The sequence below is a fragment of the Vanacampus margaritifer genome, chromosome 20 (assembly GCF_051991255.1).
Source record: "Vanacampus margaritifer isolate UIUO_Vmar chromosome 20, RoL_Vmar_1.0, whole genome shotgun sequence".
Classification (NCBI taxonomy): Eukaryota; Metazoa; Chordata; class Actinopteri; order Syngnathiformes; family Syngnathidae; genus Vanacampus; species Vanacampus margaritifer.
In genome coordinates this window covers 12,071,852-12,089,905 of record NC_135451.1, presented here as the reverse complement: position 1 = coordinate 12,089,905, position 18,054 = coordinate 12,071,852, and the positions used below count along the sequence as shown (strand labels likewise).

At 40.2% G+C, this 18,054-nt stretch overlaps 1 protein-coding gene across 1 annotated transcript in view; it reads left to right on the top strand.

Moving 5' to 3' along the window:
- LOC144040095 (uncharacterized) overlaps positions 1-10,996 on the top strand; it is a 136,621-nt gene extending 125,625 nt beyond the window's left edge. Inside the window, exons 5-7 of the mRNA XM_077553913.1 lie at positions 3,184-3,228; positions 3,427-3,448; positions 10,492-10,996. Of these exons, the coding sequence (XP_077410039.1) occupies positions 3,184-3,228; positions 3,427-3,448; positions 10,492-10,582 (158 nt within the window). The 3' untranslated portion in view covers positions 10,583-10,996. The remainder of the gene's footprint in view (positions 1-3,183; positions 3,229-3,426; positions 3,449-10,491) is intronic.
- The last annotated feature ends 7,058 nt before the right edge of the window (positions 10,997-18,054 follow it).

Genomic DNA, 18,054 nt, shown 5'->3' with positions numbered 1-18,054 from the left:
GGGAGGAGTCGCCATCATTTGATTTCACGCCGCCGAAAATCACTCAACTCCGAGGAAACGCGGCGCGGCGAGACGGGTCGAAATCACTCTGTGCTAACAAGCGAAGAATAAAGTTAGAGATCTCTTACGCTAGCAGAATGTGCTAATGCGGTGTAAAAACAATAAGGGATCGATCCTGAAAACTGGTCCAAAATCTAAATTGAATGTACCCCATATTTGAAGTCATCCATTCGTCCATTTTTTATAGCATATGAGCTGTAGCGTCTCCCAGCTTGCTCAAAGGTTACACCCTGGGCTAATTAGTCACCAACCATTCATTTGGTCTAAATCTGCTGACCTTGGTAATGACTGGGTCTCAAATTGTCCCAGTCTTGACTTGGTCTCGATTTTTGGCTTTGTCTGGTTCTTGACTCCATCTTACATTGTCTTGGTCCCAATGCGTTGCGGTTTTTGTTCTTGACTTGGCCTTACGTTGCTTAAATCTTGACGTAGGCTCAAGCTACCTCAGTCTTGGCAATTTATGTATTTATGTTGGTTGACAAATAGTCACATTCACTCCTATTGATAAGTTAGAGCAGTTAGTGTTGTAAGTCTTCAATTAGCCACAGTATCCAGGGGGGAAACTATCCAAGCTATTTAACCCTGGAGAACCCACGGGGTCAAATTTGGCCCCTATAAATTCTGCTACTCAAATAACAAAGACCTTTTTTTTTTTTTTTTACAAATTTAACTTCAAAAGTCCAGAGTGCCACTTCTGACCCCCGGGGCCATCTAGTGGATGAATATTGCACTTACATGAGCCAGAGTGGTGGTGACAAGATGGCTGTCAACATGCTGTTTTGTTGAGCTGGAAATCAATCCAAAACAAAACCATCTTCTCAGCAAACCATCAGATGGTAAAATTGTGGTTTTTTTTGTTAATCTATTTCACATCATGTTGCAGAATGCCTCGGAGTATGTTTTATATATATATATTTTGATAAATTAGCAACTCTGAGCTAGTTCAAAAAACACGGTTAAAATTGAAAAAACATATTTTGGTGTTCAGTGAACTTATAGCAGTCATTTAATGTATAATTCATAATTTTCTAAAGAAGAAAATGGTTCTTGGGTTCTCCAGGGTTAAGAAGGCCGAGACTGATGATATTTGGACACAGAACCTCCAAACTGTGCTGCCACTGTAAGTCTTTTAATTTCTAAGTTTTGTGTGACCGCAACCACTGGCTAAATGTCCCTCCTCGAGTCCTCGATTTACATGGCGAGACTGCACTACAATGTCTCGGGGGGGAGGAGGGTTGGGGGGGAATGGCAAGATGGCAGTGACGCACGCCGAGGACACTACTTTTCGCCCGGGAATCGCTAAAAAGAGAACACAAGCGGGTGGAAATGATGACAGTCGGCGCACGTCTTCAAATTGACGCTTTGTCTGCGATATGCAGGGGAGGCGTAATGAGCGCATTTCGGTAATACAAAGAATTGTTGATGCTGCCGCAACAGCTTTGCTGGCGGCTGGAAGGGTTTAGGGAAAGGCCTGCGTTCATTTCCAGTGGAACAACATGGGCCATTTTCACAGTGTTATCAGCATTTGTCTTTGATGAGAACTCTTTTATCCCCTAGGAGGCCATGTTTCTGAAGCTTTCAAAGAAAGACTAATAGGATGGCGGCGCTGTTATCAAACCGTCCCCAACCAAATGTCCTGCAATCTTGTCCAAATTTGTTTTTTTGCTTGGCCTTCTTTTCTCTCTTCTTCTACTTGTAAGATAAGTAAAAAGAGAAAATGCTTCAAAGCCAGTCTTAACTTGGTCTTAGTCGTGGTCGTGGCTTGGTGTCAACCTGCCTTTGACTTGGTCTCAGTCTCTGACCTGATCTGGATCATCATCTGTCTTTTAGTTTCGATCTACCTTGGTCTTGATCTCGGCTTGATTTGGTCTTGATCTGTCTTGACTTGTTCTTACATTGCCTCATTTTTAATTAGCCTTGGTCTTAGCCTCGACTTGGTCCCAGTCTGCCGATGACATATCGTTCTCGACTCTGTCAATCATGACCTCATCTTGGTCTTGACGTGATGTCCACTCCCTTTGGTTTGGTGCATATTCCTGACAACTACTTTTCTCAGCATCCAGCATCACCTTCATAACCTCGTGAGACAGCTGCATTTATGAATACTTATGAATTGGACTTGAACCTGCAACTTCCACATCAATTGACTCCCTATTTTTGATTAAGTAAAAATTGTATAATACCCGCCCCGGGTTAGCAATCATCAATTTTTGACACATTTTTCCACATCAGAGAAGCACAACAATAATATCTAACATCTACATGCCAAGCCTGACTTCCCCTTTAAAATTGAAAGCAGACAATGCTAGTTAAGAGTTATATTCCCAGCGGTACGCTTGCTCTCCCAGGCATCAAACACCGCTGTTTAATGTACACTCATGCCTCATCTACCTTGTCCTCCATTATATTCCTCTCTCCAGACCTCCGTCTCATGCACACTTTCCCGAGGCCCCATGCTGGCCCCTGCTATTTATTGAATACATCTTTTTACTCAGCTACATTTTTCCACCTGAGCTGGCAGTTGCAACTTTTATGGGGGAGAGGGGGGGGGTGCAAAGGCACTGAGGCCCTGGTATTTTTTTATTTTTTTTATTTTAAGCATACAGCACGCTCCAGCGCACGACGTCCGTCCAGAGCTCAAATGAAAGACACGCTATATTTTTGGGGTTGTTGACGTTCTGGTGTTTGTATTATTTAAGAAGGGAGTGATAGCAGTCCCACTTCCCCCCCTCATGAAAAAATAACAAGTCAATAGAAGGCCGCCAGCTGTGTGCAGCCGGAACAGGGAGGCTTTGAAAAAGGGTATGTAAACAGCAACCGGATAAGCAAAGCAATCTATTATTTAAAGACATTTTTGGTGTGATGGAGTTTTACACGGTCCCACTTTATCAGGAGGCAAAAGACGTGCGTAATTGTTCGAGGTGGTGAATAAAAAAAAAAATACTACTACTCTAGTAATAATAATAATAACAACAACAACAGGCAGTTGGAGAACAACAGCATGAATTTCAACTCTTTTTTTTTTTCCCCCCTGCTAGGTGTTGAATCCTGCTTTATTTGTGTGAATGATGTTTGTGACTTCACATTTCTGGAGTAACCGTTTTATTCTTCTTTGTTTTGTAGTTTGCCACCATCTTGAAAGGTGCCACCAGAGTACAGCACAGCAATGTATGTATTTCTTTCTCCTTTATTTTTCTGATAGATAGTAATATATATATATATTTTTTATTATTTTTTCTTTAGACGTTAGTAACCTGTTGCAACCCGTATGACTGCCACCTTCTGAACTAGAGTACAAAAGCATCAACCACAACTTAATGACTGAAATGTGATCAAAGTTTGTAATGCACACCGCTGCCCCTACAGGTCTCAAGTCGCACCTGCAACTGTAAGTACATTTCCCTCCTCCCTAAAATAGGATTTCTTTCGTCGTTAATACGCACTTTTTGCGACTCCTTGGGAGCTTACGGTTCCAACATCATTTGAAATAACTTTAAAAAAAATACGTTGCACTGGTTTACTAACATAAATGGAAGATTACAAAATTAAGTAAGCAAAAAGTAACACTTGATCTTTACCTTGAACTGGTCTCATTCTGTCTTGGTTTTTGTCTTGGTCTCGTTCTTAAATGTCCTTGGTCTTGGGTCTCACCTTGGTCTCGATCAGGCCGGGTCTCAATCTGCTCTGGCCTAGTTCGTGTCTGTCTCAAAGTACTTCGGTCTTGGTCTCGACTTGGTCTAAACGGGTTTGATGCTGTTTATTACTCGGTTTTATGATCATAGTCAGGATTTTTTTTTAATTTGATCCGTCTTGGTCTCAGATTTGTGTAAATCTACTTTGACCTTGACCTTGACCGACTGCATCAACCTGACTTTACAGTTTTTAGACACATATATATATATATATATATAATAAATATTAAGTGCGCAATTTCGATGTACAGTATATTCTTATCGACCATTTTTTTCCCTTAAAAAAAAAACATTTGACATTGCAAATTGAACCTCTGTGAGGTCAGCAGCGCTCAAGTGAATGCTGTTGTAATTTAAAAAGCCGCACTTGGGCGTCCAAATCAACGTGGCCGGTGTGTTTGTGTCTATGTGAGGTGTCACCATGTAATATCAGCCTCGGGGTCAGACGGGGATGAGTGTTGGTGTGCAATTCACTCTGTTCAAGTGAAGGCCATCTTTGTAGTTGTGGCAAAGGCAAAAAAAGAGGGTTTGCAGCCCGGCGACACCGAGCTTTTGTGTAAATAATCAAGGGCTGACCTGTGGGGTTAAACCCTGTAATTGAAGTGATGCTTCAAAGGGACGACTGCCACCTTCTGCAGGCTGCGCCACCGCATGGAGCGAGCGATACACACGGGGGTGTACACACACACACACACATACAGAAAAAAGAAGAAGAGGGGAGGTAATGGAGTGCCCAGATTGGATGACACCGCTGGAGTGCCCATCCTGGTATACAAGTGTCCCCCCCCCTCCACCCCCCCCCCCAAAAAAAGGCAAATTGAAGCCACAAATGAATGAAATGAACATGTGACCGTTTCAAATCACAATGCAAGCGAAAGTCCTGCTGCTTTTGGTGCCAAAGTGCCTCTGGAATTGGGGTGGGGTGGGGGGGGGGGGGTTAAAAAGGGGATGATGAGCTCCCTTAATGTAAAAAGGTAGCCTTAAAATTCCTTTTTCAACTTGAGTCTGCGTTAGTAATATTATATATAGTGTTTATATTTATTAAGAATCCTAAATACACATGCATTATGTAATGTAATATCCTACTAGCTACTTTTGGTGTTTTTTTTTATTGCTGTTTTTACGTTCATGTAACAATTTAATGGCTGGCGACCAGTTCAACGTTTTTCCCCACCTCTCACCCTAAACCAGCTGGAATAGACTCCAATTATCCCCAAAATAATGAGGACAAGACCAATAGAACATGGATGGAATAGACTGCAGTTTGACCAGAATTGAAACAAAAAGCACTATATAAAATGGATGAATGAATAAATCAATTTAAAAAATACATCAATCAAATTTTCATCCATTCACCCAGGTAGTGTACACCCACGACAAAATATATTTTTTAAAATATGGTAAAAAAAAAATTAAAAAAGCTACCATTTTAATTTTTGTAGACCAACTGCTTTAAAAAAAATTTTTTTTTTAAATAAAATCATTCAAATCAAATATCAATTAATTAATTTAATCCATTAAAAATATGTGTCCTAAAATATTCTAATTAAATAATTGCTGATCCTGAAAAATATGCATGACAATTAAACTGGTTTTGTGCAGTATAATTACTGTATGTACTTGTAGTATTTGTGTTTTATAGGTGCGTGCTTTTAAGGTTCACTGCCATTGACGGTCAAAGATACATTTTAATAGGCTGGCAGCGATTAAGAGGGCGTGGCTTAATGAGTGGAGTGGGGTATGTTGATGATCTATTTTCTCAATCTAGACGTATACATTTTCGGAAATTCGGTAAAATTACCGAATGAACAATACTGAGCTCTCAAAAAAAATAAGAAAAAAAATTGACTTATACATTTTTTTTTCTTCCTAATCTGTGCTACCTGGCACAAAATGGCTGTCAAATCAGGGGTTGGTGACTGCTTCTATGGTGTACATACTGTATATAGTAAAACCCGGATCTGCAACATAGTGAGCCAAGGGGCTGCGATTGACACGATTACAGCAATTTATTTACACTGGTGATCACCGTAGTGCATCGTGGTTGGCGGATGCTGGTGCAAACGCCTCCCACCCATCCTCTGCGTCCTCCCTCCATCCCTCCTCAAATCGTTCCCAATTCCTGCAGCAAGCAGAGAGAGAGAGAGAGAGAGAGAGAGCGAGAGAGGCAGATTGAAGCCCGGCTCGCACGTCGCTACGGGCCTCTTTCCCTCATTAATTCTGCTGATTCCACCAGATGGGAAACAAAATATTAATTTTATTCCGCCCGAGGCGTGCGGTCTCTCTGTTTAGGTGTTCTCTCAATCACGGGCGGGGATGCTCCCACACTCTGGAGCGTGGTGGCAAAAAAAAAAGGAGAAAAAAAAAAGCCACGTCGGTTGGTGGGGGGTGCGGCGCTTCGAAATTGTCATAAGTGTAATTAATTGTGTGGCAAAATGATTAATTTAGCCGAAGCCGGAGTGAGTAAGGCAGGACTCCTAGCCGCGCCTTCTGAATGCATGCCCGCTTGGAATTATGCAAATTAATTGACTCCTTCAATGTGGCATAAAATGCTAGCGCAAGTACACTGCATGCTACATTAGTCTGTTCATCCAATAAAACTGCTTTCTTCACACGTGAATCCCAAAGACTTTGACGGCGAGACGAGAGCTCGGGGATGCAATTGGTCTCTCGGAGCAGATGTGCGAGGCTGGCACGTTGCATGCGAGCGGGGTGCGAGTGTTACGTTGTGCGTGAATGCATGAAGGATTGTGGTTTGACAGCTGACCCATCTGACAACTGCTTTCTTTTCTTTTCTTTTTTTTTCCCGATTTGATCCTTGGTCTTAATGATGTTACATTGTGTGGTGTTACTCCAGTTGAAGAGCGCAGCACACCACACACACACGATATGTGCTGTAATACCAACACAGACCTGTGAGAGGCAGCATTGTGCCAGAGGGAGGGAATCCAGACTGACAAGAAAGTAGTAGAAGAAATCGAAGAACCGAGACATACTGGTATTTGCTAGCCAGATTGTGGTTGTCATTTTTATTGTGACGAATGACTTGGGCGACAAACAGGTGGAATCTACACCACATTATTTTTGGACTTTGTAAACTTGAATGTACTGTAACTTCAAATTCGATTTTTTTTTAAGCTAGATGACACTTTTGACAGTACTGAGTAGTGCTGGGTTTAAAACAATTGAATAATAGATATAGAATTTATTTTGCTTTTCAAGCATGATTTTAATATCTCTTTTCTCCCATAAATAAACAACAAAATAGAATTTTAAAGACCACATTTTTGTATCTTACTGTTTTCTTGAAATTTACTGTTCACGTGAATTTAAAAGTATTTTCTTACATTTTTGAAAGACCTGACTTATTGCACTTTATGGCAACTCTTTACGAATATTAAATTAGAATTATGAAAACATTTTCATCTCATCCATGATGATGTCAATGTTTGTGTAACACTTAAGTGATAATAAATAAATCATTTAACCAGTTACTGCCGCTGCAAAATTAAAATTGGAATTTAATGTTTGCAGTTTTTTTTATTTATTATCATGTCTTTGTTATGGGAGAAGAATTGATGTTCCATAACTAATCAATTAATCAAATCGAGTTGGAAAAAAAATCAAATTAAACTGAACTCTTATGAATCGAAAGCTAATCGATTGAGGAAATTTGAATCGATACCCAATAATATTTCCAACTTCAGCTGTCACAAACTCAACGAAGGGACTGAAAAGCTTGAAAACTCAAACGTCTGTATTTCCTTTATTCCACGTGAGACATCAATATGTCGAAAACGACACACATGCGCCGTCACTCCCACAGACAATAAACAGGGCCTCCACCCTAAAACCTCATCCCATAATGCTTCAGGGTTGTCAAGATACAAAATGTTTACTTTTATTACTTTTATGTTCCAGTAACGCGTTAGATGACTCGAAACGGCAGCCGTTAATGAGTATTGAATTTCCTACTGGCATCCCTGGATTTAGCTGTTGTCCCTCGACATGATAGCATCAGCATTCACTGATTTGAAATCAATGGAGACATGATTTAAAAAAAATAATAATAATAATAATGACGAGAAGCTTGGGAAAACGGCCACACCTGCACAGTCGCTAAGCAGCAAGAAAGCCCGTTATACCTCTTCTCCCATACACCCCCTCCCCCTTTTTACCCAAACCACTACCTCGCCGACCCCCACCCATGTCCCCCCCCCCCCCACACACACACACTTTGAAATACATGTGTCAAGGCAAAGTGACAAATAGCACATATTAATTAGGCACCGGGCCCTGGCGAGATTGCTGTTATTAACGGTGGAAAAAAAGGGGGTAAGGTTGGATTTAATTGCCTGTGACATCAAAGTCAAGCGAGTGGTATTTCAAGCATCATTTAAAATGTTTGATATGGAGGCCATTGTGCTCACATCTAAAAATATAAAAGGAGACGGATGGGGAGGGGGGGGGGGCGGGGGATACCTGTGTGCTCGTATCATCTCAGATGATGATGGAAGGTGGGCGGTCAGTCTCCCCTGACTGACTGCCTGCCATCTTATCTCCCGTTCTTGCATAGGCAGGAAAAAAAAATAAATAAATAAAACGCATCTCAGCAATGAGCGTTAATGTGCCTGCTTGGACCTGCTCCTGAAAAATATGTATTTTGAAAAAGCATATTGAGTGTCGTGCTCCATGTTTGTTCCATACTGGTTCTGGATGGGTGTGTCGCAGGACCACTGATTATGGACAAGATTGTGGACAGTGCTTTTTTTGAGCTGGTTGCTATGGCGACGCTGTCCTCCTGTTGGGCGGTTTTCCTGCTAACCCTAAAATTAGCGGCGAGGTGCGGCGCCACCCCAAACTGTGCTCGGCGCCCCCGATTGGCTGTCCACAGAACCCCCCCCCCCCCCCACCACCACCACCACCACCAAAAAAAAAAAAAAAAAAAAAACACTGTTAGCAAGATAAGCCCCCTGAACGGGAGTCAATATTCCAAACGAGAGGCTTAGCTCAGTGCTGGAATAAACGTCCAAGCCCCAACACAACTGCAAAAATGGACAAATAATGGACCCAGCTGCCAAAAAAGAAGAAGCCAATAATAACATTTAACTCTTTGACTGCCAGACGTTTTCAGAAAAGGGATGCCGTGGGTGCCAGCCGATTTAAGCATTTTTGACTGATCTTTCAAGGTCCACAGAAAATTATGTGTTTGGACTATGGAAACACACATACTACCAAATGAAAGATTGGACTCTCATCTTTCATCAGAAAAAAAAGTTTGTTTCTACCTTATTCCATTTTTCAGTAATCAGTAATAGAAAATGGTTAGTTTCACCTCTCGTTTGAAAAAAAACGTCTTTTAACGTCTTTGGCACTCCTCCATAGGATTTTACTCAACGTTATTTAACGTTTTTGGCAGTCAAAGAGTTAAACACATTTTTAAAATGTTAGTTTTAAAAATGAATTGCGTATAAATTATTTGATGTAGAAAAAAGTACGGAAGAGGATTTGGGCCAGTGAAGAGAGAAAAAAAAGTTTTGACAGTATTTTCACTTTATTCAAAAAAAAAAAAGTGAGAATTTAAAGTCAGAATTCTGATAACAAAGTCAGAATCTTGCCAACCTTTTTCTTTCTCTTCACTGGTCCTAATCCTCTTCCGTAAAAAAAAAAAAGGCACCAAAGTTGAACGCTTTACAACCTAACAACCTTTTTCATTTATTTATTTATTTTTGACAATTTTGACTCATTGATACGCTACTCACAAAATGTTCATCTTCTGGGTTCAGGAGCAACCTAAAAAGTACTTACAGGTCATCTTAATTTGATCATCACTGTTCATTATTTCAGTACATTTTTCACCAAGGAGCTAAACCTCAAAAATCGCAACTTTATTATTATTATTTTTTATTTCCATGGACATCATCACCCCTCTGCCTTTTTATGACTCATCCAGTTCTATTTTGAATGCTGGATCCATGAATCGGAACAATTAGTACCCCGCCATTGCGGATTTTTCAAACCTCTGCGGCGGGAGATGAGATCGCTTTTATTTGAAGAGATATCGGCTTATCATCGATCAGCAGATTTTGTTTATTTCCATTTCCTCCCCTCCTGTTCCTTCCGCTTTTACCCGGCGACCGATCTTGATCCATTTAGCTTTTAATAGCTTAATGCTAACATTGAGGAACGAGGCCCCGCGCGGGAATAAGCAAAAGCCGGCCGAGATCCGAGCCATTTTCCGAGCACGCGTGCACGGCGTGTCACGCACCAGGTGCACTCGCGCGCAAATTAGCAGATCAACAGGGAGGCCAAAATGGCGTCGCGATGACGCCGGGCGCGCCAGGGTGGCACATCGTTTAGAAAATAGCCTATTATTTTTGTGTGGGCATTAAAAATAATTTACTGTCTTTAAATTCAAAATCCCCCCTAAAGACATGACAGAGTGTGTGTTTTGTGTGTGTGTGTGTGGTTTTTTTTGTTTTTTTTTCAAAGTAAAGACGTTCAACTGTACTTGTTATGGGCTTTTGAAAATGAGTGTAACCACCCGTGGAGTCAAACAATTAATTATATATATAAAAAAATACCAAAGGTTGTTCTTTATGGCCTGAAAACACACCCAAAAAATATGATTTTATTCCATATTTGGCTTGAAATACATATTGATAAGATGCAGTGGTATCCTTTTTCCAAAACTAGAATTCTAATGAGCTGGATTAAAACCCCCCCCCCCCCCCGCCAGGAGCATCCAGCCCTCATCTCGACCACCTCCTCACTGGGAATCTGCCCCGTGCGAAGAACACGAAGCCAAGTGGCAGGCGGGAACACACTGACGTTAATTAACAACACCTGACGCAGATGCTGGGCTTGTCGGCACTCCAGAGGTGGTCCCGTCACTTTATTTCCAGTTTTTGGGGCGAGGCTTGTTTTATTTTTGAAAACATGTAGTCAACACTAAAACAATCACTGGACAAATAGTTCAGTCAGTTAAACGCGTCTTCCGACCAGACGGACCCGGGTTCGAGTCTCAGTTTTGGATTTTTTGCGATTTTTAACATTGCCGATAGAGGTCGCTAAACATATTTATTGGACAACTGTCATATTTATTGACTTTGCCACATCCTCGAACCCATCCTGGGCCTTCACAGTAATATTTTATTGACATCAACACCTTTGTAGCAGCTCACGCCAACTTGTGCTTTAAATATTGTGGCACCAGATACCAACAAAGGTGCTACAACACTGTGGAGCCCCCCCCGAGGCTTTTGCCCCCCCCCACAAAAAAAGAAGAGACTCGTACGGAGGCAAAAGTCAACCTAAGGAGCCACCAATTAAAAAAAAAACAAGCGTGTGCACTTGCGACACCTATTTGTGATGTCATAATGCGCGCGACCTCTACCGCCTAAAATAGACGTGCCAATTGCTGGCATGTCTACGAACGTGCTGCGGAGCGGCCCGCGCGCGAAGCCATTATCACGTGACGCAAAGCCCACAGGGTCGACCGCGAGGTGAGGATGGCTAATAATGTCCGCACGTTAGGGGCATGCGCAAGGTGTTTCTTAACAAGGTAAACGGGCTCAGCTTGCGCACAGCATGTAAAAGTTACTCCGAGCGCTTTTACACCGTCAGCCCATAAATGGAAGACGGTGAACTTGCATTTATCACAAGGAGACGGGTTCCAGAGTTGTGGTCGTATTGCGTCTCAACTCACAAGATTCGGTCCCATAATCGATGTGGAAATTTCTCCCAGGCAAAAAAATGAAATTCCCAGCAGATATGTGTGGATGTTACCAAAGTATTTCCGAAGACGACCGGAGGTCAGAGCGTCGAAAAATGGCAAAGTCATCAAGAAAAGACTTGCTTTGGAAAAGTACTTCTCGGCGTCCCACTTGTATAGAAACATTGGGTAGGACATATTTAGTTGTATTTTTCGCATCTTGCTTCTTTGATTGGCTACGTTTCGAGAGTGGTCGGCTTTCTCCACACATGACCAGTTCCTAACCCTGATATCGAGACAAATCCATTTCTCGCTGAAAGGACAAACTTTTACAACGACCTTTTAAGATATGAGATAGTAAGGTATTTGACGTCCGTAATTTTGGACGAAAATCAGAACAAAAACAGTAAGATTGTCTTAATACGGCTTTTTCAAGGCCAATACCGATTATTAGTAGTCAAGGAGGACTATAACCAATATTTGAAGCCGATATCCATTTGCAGTAAAACAGATAAAAAAAAATATATATATATTATTTAGATTTTAAACTATATTGACAGCTTTGTTTAAAAATTAAATCAAAAATTGCAGGGAGCTTCCAGGGTTATCAGCATGTTGAGCTAAATTAAATATTAAACAAGTACTACAAGTTTTGTACCGTAAATAAAGTTTTCCAAATTTTCAACATTTATTTTAACTTTTTTTTTTTTTTTTGTGTCAGCATCATTTTTTTACACAGTAGAAATCGAAATAAATCCATAAATGAAAAGTTCCTCACTTTGCAACAAATGTGAATGCATGTGAACGCAAATGTGGCTAATTTGGGTGTTTTCGTCAGGGTTGGTAAAAGGTTTCAAAAGATCTTCGCAGACAGTGAAAAGTTCTCTGAATATGTTCGCAATGTCTTTGCCGCAAGTAAAAACTGTCTGCGAATGTCTTGCAAATTCTGATGAAAACCCCAAATTTGCTATGTTCACAAGCATTCAGCCTTCAGATTGGTAAAAAGGCCGATGCCGATATTTGTTAAAATGCCAAATATCGGCACCGATAATCGGCCCAGACGATAATCGGTCTATCCCTAATATTTGTACCTGGCGGCCTAATCCTCAAGGACACAGAAAAGTGGACGTTGGGTCGCGAATGGCGTTGAGAGTCGACTGCTTCCCCCCCTCCCCCCCTCTCCCCCTCCCCCCTCCCCAGGTGTTGTCTTTCTGAAGCAGACTTTTTTTGCGGCAGAGGGTGCCCAGGACGCCGCACCTGCGCCGCTCCCCCTCCTAATGACCCTCGTAAATCACATCTTTAAGTGACCACCACAGACTCCTGGCCTGTCCACCGTCCAATTCCATACCGGCTTCTGGACCGAGGCCACCGCTTGGAAATTAAAAAAATAGCCGTGTGATTCATCTTCTAAATGACCACCCTTGCCTCCCCCCCCCCCCCCCTCCCCTCATTGCACCACTCATTTCTAATGAGCTGCTCATATTGGCACAAGGGTTGCAACAGTTGAAGGTTTTATTATTAATAACCAACGATTGGCTGACGTGGACATTTCTGTCATTTGACTGTGTCCTTGTCCTGCAATGTTGGGCAGATTGCCCCAAGCTACCAAAAGTTTACAATTTCATATCATTTAAACAAATGTTCTTGGTTTCAATTTGACTGGTTCCTGCCAACTCCTCCCTCTCCTTGTGTTACTTCTCTAAGATTGTCTTAATTCTAACACTCTAAAAACAGTTGGGTCAAAAGTAACCCAATTATGGGTAAGAAATGGACCGATCCACTTTATGGGTCAATTTGACCCAACTTTCTGGCCCAATTTTTTGACCCGAGTAAAGAATCTAACCAATATTTATAAGTTGTTTTCCACTAAAAGACCCATTTCTTCACTCGAAGTTGGGTCAAATTGACCCAAGTGCCGCATAGTGACCCATAGTTGATTTATTTTTGACCCAACTGTTTTTAGAGTGTAGTATAGCTAGGAAGAAACAAGCACACCACTTTAAGTATGATTTCCTTATATTTTAGGGGAATACAGCTCAAAGCCAGCAGAGTAAATTGGGAATAAAATAATAAATGAATACAATTTGATGGGACAAATAATGCATTTTAGATGTTGAATGCTGCTCAGCGCTTTTGATTAGGGCTAAACCGATAATAGCCGCCGATATTGGGCATTTTGACAAATATTGGTTTTGGTCTTTATTTTTTTAATCCGACGGCTGATAAAGTTAATCTACACTATAAAAACAGTTGGGTCAAAAATGACCCAACTATGGGTCAAAAATGGACCGATCCTCTTCTTGGGTCTTTTTGACCCAACTTTGAGTCAAGAAATGGGCCTTTCAGCATAAAATAACTCATAAATACTTGTCAGATCCTTTACTTGGGTCAAAAAAATTGGGTCATTTTGTATAAAACAAACCAGAAAGTTGGATCAAATTGACCCATAAAGTCCATATTTGATCCATAATTGGGTTACTTTTGACCCAACTGTTTTTAGAGTGTAAAACCATTTTAATCTCAGGGAACTATACATACTCACCCACATACAAATAAAATATCATTTTTATTATTTTTAAAAGAGCAATGATTATGACATGTCAAATCGGTAAAATTACAGAATGAACAATACTGAGCTCTCGCAGAGAAAAAAAAAAGATTTTTTTTTTTTTTTTAAGGAAGCTTCTGAACCTTTTGTGTTTTTCATCGTCATTTAAACAAAGCAATGTGAAAGTTTAAGATTTCAGGTATTTTTCAATTTTGGGAAAAAATTAAGTTGCAATTTCACTTTTTAAGACGTACTGATAACCTTGGGGGCTCCCTGAACATTTTGTTAGAAATTTAAAAGGATGTCTATTGTCTAGGGAAAAAAAAAAGTTCAATAAACACGCTTACAGCAATGAATAGAAAAAAAATGAATATCGGCTCCAAATATCGGTTATCTCCTCCTTGACTACTAATAATCGGCATCGGTTTCTGCCCTGAAAAAAAAACATTTTGGTCAATCTCTACTTGTGATAGTGGGCCAGCCAAGCAGCTCCTTCCCAAAATAAAAAAAAACAGACCCCCTTTTCCTCCTCCTCTTCTGTGATCTTGTCACACATGGAGTGCAACATTTGAAAGATATGCTGTATAATAACCAATTGAAAGTATGATGTCGGCTGACATGTTGACAGCCTTAATTCCTACGCCATGAAACACCTGCCAATAACGCATGAAAAGTCCACAAGGAGGCGGAAGGAGGAGATGGTGGGGGGGGGGGGGTGATGGGTGGGGGCGCTCCCATGCAATGCTGCCGCCCCCTGCTGGTAAGCAGCTTTTGAAGGCTTCCCTCCTCCCCTCCCCTCCCCTCCCATGCCATTCAAACATACCCCAGCCTCCCTTACAATCCCCAACAGTAAAAAAAAAAAAAATCTTCTTTTTTTTTTTTTTTTCTTCCTCTCGAGAAATCCCATTTCTGAATGTTAAAATATATCCTTTCACCTTTAAAAACTTTGTCCAGGGGTATCGGCAACTTAAGTGAGGAATCGGAGGTAACTCAATATGAGGAGTAGGCTATAGGGAGGGGGGGTAATTGTGCTCTCGCGTTCATCTTTAAAAAAAAAAAAAAAACTGCCAGAAGGTACATGACTCTAAACACTTTGTCCTCCCTCCTCAAATTGAATCCAAATAAATTCCACAGTGCTCTCACTAATGGTCACACTGACCGCAGGAGGCAAGTCTAACAAAATTAGTATGCAAAAGAGATGGCCTATCATGATATCTGAGGATGAATTGAGGGGGAGGAAAAAAGGAAATGGGAAGAAGGAGAGAAAAAAAAAAAAAAAGAAAGACAATGGAATTTGGTGCGTGCAGACGTGTGCAGCCTCCCAATGGAAGCCGCATTGAAAACAACTTAACCCGCGCCAGCAGGTGGGATGGGACGCAAGAAGGGGAGAAAACGCAGCACTCGTGGAAAACATCTTTGATATTTAGTTGATTCGATGGCGCAGCTGAGGACGAAAACAAGCGCTCCTCTGTCTTTGGCTCGCTCTCCTACACACGCGCGCGCGCGCGCACCTCAGGATTATTAATGTGCAGCACGCTGAGACATCCATTTCGCCACTAAAACCAAATTAGACGTATATACAACAGCGCTGCATTGCTTTGCACCAGGATACTAAAAATGTGAAACGGGGATCATATTGAATATGAACGTATTGGTTCTTTTGAAAAGTCATCCTAATAACTTAGTTTATTATGATTTTGTTAGTATAGAGTGCGACAACGGTGTATGAAAGGGTGGAATAAAATGACAATTATTAAAATTATTAAAATTATGAGTATTTGGAGGGAAAATGTTTAAAAAGTAATATAAATACTCTATACTCTTTCTTTTGATAAAATATGCTTGCATTTAAATGAAATACTCTATAAGCATTTTTTGTTTACGTTGCGGAATATAATGAAAGTAGAATATAAAATTGTAGATTTTGAATTTTATTTGAATATAGGCTAAATAAATCAAAGTTGACTTATTTTATAATTAGCATTTATGCACGGGACTATAAAACTTTTTAAAAAAAACATATATATATATTATTATTATTTTTTGTGACAAATTCGTTATTAATTTCATAATTAAAGAAATAATACAAACTGCGTAAAATGCATTTGACTATTGCAGTAATAATAATAATAATAATAACGATAATAATAATAATAACACGTTGTTCTTTTAGTGGCTGAAAAAGCTCCCATATGCATCAGGGTCGGAAGCCTCGCGGGCCTCGGTTGTTCTTCGTCTTCCTCTTCCTCTTCCTCCTCTTCCTCTTGAATGTTAATCGCAGCGTTTCCGAATCATAAACGCTGACATAAATCAACGGACTACAATATTACGCTCCACTTTTTTAATGTCCCCCTACGTGGTGCAGCAGGAGCTGCGGAATAAATCACCTCAGCCGCCCTGCGTGTGCTGCTTCTTCTGCATGCTTGCAAGCTTCAGCCTGCCATTTGCACGCTTTTTTTTTTCTTTTCTGTGCATAAAAGATGAAGGCCTCATTTAGTCATCAATGGACATTCCATTGATTTTTTTTTTCTTTCATATTTTTTATTGTCGTTATTATTCAAATGTGTTCCGTTTCATCCGTCATCTGCGGATGGCACGGAGTTTCGTTGGAAGTGTCATCATATGAAAAGGATGATCATGATTATGAGCAAAATATGGGAACGTTCCCACGCGTTAAATATTTAAAATGACAAGCAATAATAAAGAGTTGTGCGTGGGGGTATATTTCCCAATTAAAAATTCATCACTGTGAATGTATTGAACTTAAAACTAATTTCCCCTTGTGGCTTCTATAATAAGTCTATTGAAAATGTACTTTATACGAGTATTTAGTAGTAAAGGACACAAAAAAATTCAACAGAATTATGATGAAAACAAATTGAAAGTATAAATAAATTATCTTAATAATACAAATGAATTATTAAATGTTTTGATAGCACTAAAATGAGTTTCTTAGTCGAGCTCGATGTGATTTTATTTAATATTTAATAACAATGTACTCTATGTGTACTATTTCAAGGGTGGCCAACCTTAAATTTAATTTAATGTGTCAAAAAAAAGACTTATTAAATGTTTTGAATGTTTCATGTATTTTTTTTTCTTACCTTTATACAACCTTTTACTCTACACACTTTTTTTTAATAAAAAAAAATACTTAGAGAGAATTATGTACAGCTCAAGCTAAAAAAAACAAGCATTTACCATTCAAGAGTGGACAACCTCTCTCCCATTGGGTGACCATTTTGTTAATAAGTTGTTTTAATTTAAAAAAAAAAATGAACTATGAAATGTTTTGAGTGCTAAATTCATCCCAAACTGATGAATTTTGCAAATAAAAATACACTTTTTTTTGTGATTTATAAATTAAGGAATCTTTTGTGTAAAAATAATCTCATTTACTATTTTATGAAACACACCATTTCAATTGTGGGCAACCTTTTTTCCTATTAAAGGAACATTTAATTTGTCATCATGAACGGTAGAATTTTTTTTTCTTGTTTTTATTTACCAGCTCTTGACTTTGTATGTTCTTCTAGGCCCAAAATGGCCTCCTGCTTCCTTAACCCCTGCATTAATGAGCCGAAAATGTTCATACATGTCCCGTTTTGCACCAACTTAACCCCACTTTCGTTCTTGTGTGAAGTTGTGAGTGTCCACGCACGCACCTCAGCCTCCTCCATCCTGCCGCATGTGATAGCCTCCACGAGGGGTTTCATATTTCCCCCGTCCCTCATGCCATCCCAGCATGGAGGCCCCGTAATGTGCACGTCTCCGCACCGCCACGCTCCCACTAAATGGGGCCCATTTGCACATCTTCCCTCAACGTCCAATCCCATTGCTCCATCCTCGTCTTTTTATTTTTTATTTTAATGCGACTTCATTTCAAGATAATACTTTTCCCCCCACAACGTCCTTCATCATTTATTGTGTGTGTGGGTCTGTGAAAAATTAATGCCTTTAATTTTGCTTGATGGCAACATCAGTGCGGCTCTGTAAATTGCGCTTTAATGAGATTTTGCTACAGGGGATAATCTGCGAGA